The 5,904-nt window shown below is 41.6% G+C and overlaps 1 protein-coding gene across 1 annotated transcript in view; it reads left to right on the plus strand.

Moving 5' to 3' along the window:
* Window positions 1–5,904, plus strand: part of LOC105462477 — a 189,587-nt gene that overhangs the window by 69,093 nt on the left and 114,590 nt on the right. The window contains exon 3 of the mRNA XM_011709100.1: window positions 3,565–3,682. Coding sequence (XP_011707402.1) covers window positions 3,565–3,682 — 118 coding nt within the window. The remainder of the gene's footprint in view (window positions 1–3,564; window positions 3,683–5,904) is intronic.

The following is a 5,904-nucleotide window of genomic DNA, read 5'->3' on the forward strand; positions in this document are numbered from 1 at the left end:
GAGCCGAAACGGAACACGTCCACCTCCCTCGAACTCAAGGCTGGTAAAAGATTGGTGATAGCACTGATTGCGAGAAAAGGGGACTTTCCTGATCGGATATCACATTTGACTTGAAAATTTCATAGTATAAATCGACAACTAGATCGGATATTACAATTGATCGGATAAATTATCCGTTCAAGTATAATATTATTCGATCTAGTTGTCTATTTTAGTCTACGAAATTTTACCGAATAAGCATATGGCGGCTCATTTTCCGTTCACATTTTATCGAAAATCACATTTCATCGAATAAAGGAAATGATTATTTTGTATCCGATCCGTTTACCAATCAAAAAACAATCGGAAAAGGACTTAAACGGTTATTTCTAATCAAAACCATTGGACATGTTTCTCAGTGTAACAATAAATTTAATTCAAACTTAATTCCATTTTTACACTCATTCTTATAAATCTATATTTTCAACTTAAACTATAGATTAAAATTTCATGAAATTTATGTACTTATAGAAATATATTTATATTTTTTAATTTAATTTCCTATATGTATACATATTGTATATATACATATATATATATATGTATATATATAAGAAATACATCGTATATAATATTATATATATACATATAATTAAGATATATATGTATATAAAATATATACATACTTTTTTCTACAATATTGTATATACATATATTTTATACAAAAATATAACACGTGAATTGAATATATTAACAGAGTTAAATGATTTTCTTTATTTCAACGTAACCCATGGTATTTAATCAGAGGTTAATTCTCAGTGCATACGCCGCTGTCTTACTCGCCGCTTAGACAAACATCCCGCGTTCATCCCTTAAGGGGAAAGCTTGTTCCGAGAGCGCCGCGCCGGCCTTTTAATTTCGCCGCACGGCGGCGATCTCGAAATCCCGTCGCGATTCCGGCGAGGGACTCCCGAGGATTAATGGCGCGGCCCGGCTGCGGGGTAGGCAGGGAGCGTTGAACACCGACGATTAAGCGTCGTCGCATAAGAATGCATCCCGAGCGCATAATAATCCCGGGTGATGCCTCATCGCGGCAATAAATGTCGCGCCGTGCGACGCCCGGTGTCATCGCGCTGAAGGGGAAAAGGCGGATAAATTGAAATTACCTTCCCGTGCGTCCCTCGGAAGCGGGGGCGGCAGCGGCGAAGTGAGGGGAGGGGGGAGGGAGAGCCTCCAGCCCGCAAGCTGAACCTGCCATCCCTACGCGTTGTCGGGGCGCGTCGTCGGGAGATAAGTCTCCCGCAAACAACGAGTGACGCGGGCGAAAGAAAAGCCGGTTGACTTAATCACGTCCATCGGTCGTTCCGGCCGGACAATTTCGCGGAGTTTCACGTGTAATCTCGTTCGTTTAATGCGGTTTGACAGCGAGTGAATTTATACCTGTACCGCGCCTCAATGGGAGAATTATCAAGAAATCGCGTTCCTTCCCCGGCGAAGGTTATACCGCAAACTTTATCATTTATCCGCTATTTTCATACGCGGGCTGAAGTCCAACATGGAGCGGCGCGCGCGGCGGGTTTCTTGCCGCGGAGTTTACACGCGGCTTTCATTAGCGGGAGTTACCAGCCGGAAGGCAGAAGCGCGGTTAAAGTTGGGAAGCTGATTGGAGTACCTCGGCGGTTTACCGCTCTTCCTCCTCCCTCCTCCCGCCGCGCGTCTCTCTCTCTCTCTCTCTCTCTCTCTCTCTCTCTCTCTCTCGCCACTTCCTCTCTTTTCTCCTATTCTCTTCAATCGTTTTCCAACTTTTCGAAAAGCGGCCACGCTCATTAAGCGTAAAGCAAACAATCCCCGTTGGAATTCAACGATCTTGTTTATTCCCGCGAAAGTTACTCGACCATATTCGGGGCGAAAGGAGGCTATTGTGTTCGATTAGCGACTCGAGGCTTTTATTTTCTTGCCGAACGTCTCGCAACTTTTCGAGGAAATCCCCACGCCATTCGGGAAGCACTGCAGTTTCGCGGACAATTCCTTCGTCACGCGGAGAAAAGGATTTTCATTCGATTTTTTTTTTTTTATTGCAGAATTTACGCTCTTCGAAACACGTGCCCATTTCGTCCTTAACAAATTAGCAAATAAATTTCATAACACCACTTTAAAGCGACTTAATTTGACGGACGTAAGACTGAAAGGGTTAATCAGCGGAGAAAATTAACGGTGGGGCGATCTTTTTGCAATAAAAAAGATCCGGACGAAGTTGGCGAGCTCGAAGGAGCCTCATCGATTTTACAATCTATCCCCCCCCCCCACCTTTTCCGCCCCACCTCGCGCAGACTATTATCCTCCTTCCTCTCTCTTCTTCCTCCTGATAACCCGACATCCTCCGGTCGGCGGAGAAGGGGAGGTAGGCGATCCTTTTCTTTTTCTCAATGTAGATACGTCGCTGATTCGCAGTTAATGAAGCGAGAATGAACGTCGGCGGACGAGGGAAGGAAAGAAAAAAAAATGGAAAAAGGCACGTTTTGCAGAAACGGGGAACGTGCGTCCGTGAATTTTCCGCGACGGCCGCCGAGATAGGAAGATTTTTTTGCAGCTCGCGCAAGCGAAAATCTCGCGCGTAAATGGCCCGGCCAGGAGGGGAGGGGGAGTTGAAATTATGTACCGGAGAAGCGTGCCCGCGCCCGCACTTTTCCGCCGCCGCTGCAGTTGCGAATCTTTCCCACGTTATAGCGCACCGGGTGGGCTATCGAGCGCGGAATAATATTGGACGGTTCATTTCCGGAGCAACCTGCAATTAAATAAAAATCTCATTAAGACGGACGCCAGGTGTAAATTAATCATTGTGAAATTAATAATTATTAAACAGCCGTGAATTAATTAGCTAAGATAGCTGGAAACAGATATATAAGGTATTCATCTGCAGCCTTTCATTCGATAAAAACAATATATCTTTCTCGAAAAGTCGATTACATCAATATAGATCACTTTACTATTTATTTATATGACGTGGTGTACGTTTCAGAATTTTTAAATTCTTAAAAAAATAAGATTCATTTTCCTGAAATCTGATGTTTTTGGAAAAAAAAAACTATAAACGAATCAATCCATTTAACAGCATTGAATTTAATGACAATTCTCTGGTGCAAATTAATTTTTCATAATATCGCAACATTTTCGATATATTTAATATTAAATATATAGTTATTAAATATATTTTATTGATATTAAATACATATTAATATTTTACAAACGCAGAACATGTATATTTTAAAAGTTATGCACATTAGTTATACATACCTATATATAATTTTTTTAAATAAAAAGACTGATATAAAATATATGTATATTATATAAAATTAATATATGCATATCATTTTTATAAGATTAAATTAAAAAATCCATTTTCCCTCTTCCTTATAACTCGTGTGTATATTTGATGTCATAATTATTAATTTTCTAAAGCGACAACGGCCATTATCAAGCTATTGATGGAGGGCTTCTATTGAAATTAATTATTCCCGTAGTAAAATAAACCTGGCGCGGTGCTTTACTTATCGAGGTCTACTTAATTTCTACCCTCTGTTGCAGCCTTTTCGTTACCGCCGCCTTGTAGTTACGTGAGGTACAGCAGCCTGGAGGACGTGAAGCCGAAGGAGTTGGGCTTCCCCCAATTAGAATTCACGCCCACGGTTGTCTCAAAAATACGGTAAGACCTTGCTCTTGCTTGCCCCGGTTTCATACTTATAATCACGCCATTGTTAACTCGCTATTAAAAGGGAGGCGAACGCGCGCCTGCGAGTTGTCAAGACGGCTTCTTAAAGGGCCCGAATTTAATTATGCCAGGTCGGTAACCCTCTCCCCCCTCCTCCTCTTCCTTCCCCTCATCCTTCTCTTCTTCCTCCTCCTCCTCCTTCTCCAGCTCCTCGCCCTTTCCCGCCGGAACGGGATGCCGCTCGCGCAGCAAGCGAATCTCCTAATTAGCGATGCGGTAGCTGCCTTTTGCACGCACAGGGAAAATTTGCGTCGCAAACATGGAAGGGTGGTCCGGCGTAAAGGGCGAACTCGTTTCAGCGCGACGCAGGCGGCGCGGCGGCCTGTCCTGTTTTGCTTACAACGCAAACTAATTACGCTCGGTAATCGAACGCGTGATCGAATCAGTCAATCAGAAAATTCCGCGTCTGAAATCCGTGACGTCGAGACAGAACGATGGCACATGAAAACGTAAGGTAAAATTTATTAATTGTAGAATAGGATTTTTTTGCGAAAAATAAGGAAAAAAGAAGAAAGAGACAGAAAAGAAGAAAGGAAAGAAAGAAAATAAAGAAGATAAGTGAAGAAAGAAAAAAGAAAGAGAAACAGAGAACATGAGAAGATTTCCAAATTGAGTAATATTGAAAAGTATTGTTACACTCGCGCCTGCGGCAAAGACGGAGACACTCGCGAGCTCGCGCGGAAAAGAACAACACACTCGTTTATAAATGAACTACAACGGTTTATTGAACTCTTAATACACTCGAGCGTATCTCAAACTCGCGTCAACCCAGAGAGTCCCGCCAAACAACTCTAAGGGAGCAACCCTCTCTTGTCCGCTTCCGCGGACGATTTCAATCGGCGCAACTTATGCTCGGCTGACACCGCGAAGCACGGGCGTAACAGTATCTATAGATTTCTGAACTGATTTTGATGGAAATCTTTCTAAAAATAGGAATAATTTAAAGTTTCAGTTTAGTTTGAGAATTACATTTAATATTATTAAATATAGATACACGGAAAGAATAATTTTGCTGAATCCAGATCTGAAAATAATTTTTGTTCAATAATTAAAATAATTTTGTGCGAAAGTCAAAATGATTGCTAGAATATCAAAACGTTTCATAGCAATGCTTATTAGTTTTAACATTTCAACAAATTATTTTGATGATTCAACAAAAAATTATTTTCAAATCTGTTTTTAGCAAAATTTTTAGATCTTTCAACAAAATCGTTCTTTCCATGTGTACTGCCTTAAACGTTCCGAGTTTCGTAATATACTTAAAACGTTTCTGCCATAACTTGAATCACGCTGCTTGAATTTTTTTATGCGCGACTAATCTCGAGCTCTTTGTTTTTCGTACTAATGCAACTTTAATTTGCTTTTATATTAAGGACCGCGGTTTAGAGGTAGCGTTTTCCACGAATGCGATCCCCGAAAAGGATAAACTGCAGGCGAAAGAATGTTTTACGAAAGGGAGAACACATCGCGGGACAAATATATGTAACTGGAGCGCAATTCTAATTCGTCCCCGTCGTATTTTTGTGTCACCTTGCCTATTTCGGCCGCCGGCATTGTTGCCTCGAAGTTAGTGGAAAGCACGAAAGCAACAAGACTTGACCTGGAATGCATGTACCTTTGGCGACAGGAACCTCGTTTAGAGGATAAAGGGTATCGGGGGAGCATGCATGGGGGGGTTCATAACGAGCAACAAAGGCTTTACCGCTACTATCAAGAGATACGGTCAACGCACACACGTCGCGGTATGTACCGAGCGGCAATTACCAACCGAGTTAATTTTTCACGTCGTTATTCAAGAACAAGATAGGAAGTGTCCCTTCTACGTACACACTCTTTAGTTAGCGTAATTACCAAGATACTCAATATTAAATATTTAAAAGCACCAACAAAGGGATGAGTATACGTTCTTTCGAGAAAAGGTCAGCTCTGTTAATTAAGATCGACTCGCTTCGTCTCTATTCAGGAGTTCGACCTACTTGACTTGTCGGACGAACGAAAATCACGGATTTACGTCGCCGCTATTCCCTATCCGCTATATATACGCGGAAGAATAATAGAAATTTAAAGATCAGAAAATGACGTACGAAGCTGTCAAAGCTTAATGCGCTAATAACGGGACACGGTACGCACAGTAATAAACTCTTGTCGATTCTCGA

This window comes from Wasmannia auropunctata, unplaced genomic scaffold (genome assembly GCF_000956235.1).
Source record: "Wasmannia auropunctata unplaced genomic scaffold, wasmannia.A_1.0 LD336097.1, whole genome shotgun sequence".
Classification (NCBI taxonomy): Eukaryota; Metazoa; Arthropoda; class Insecta; order Hymenoptera; family Formicidae; genus Wasmannia; species Wasmannia auropunctata.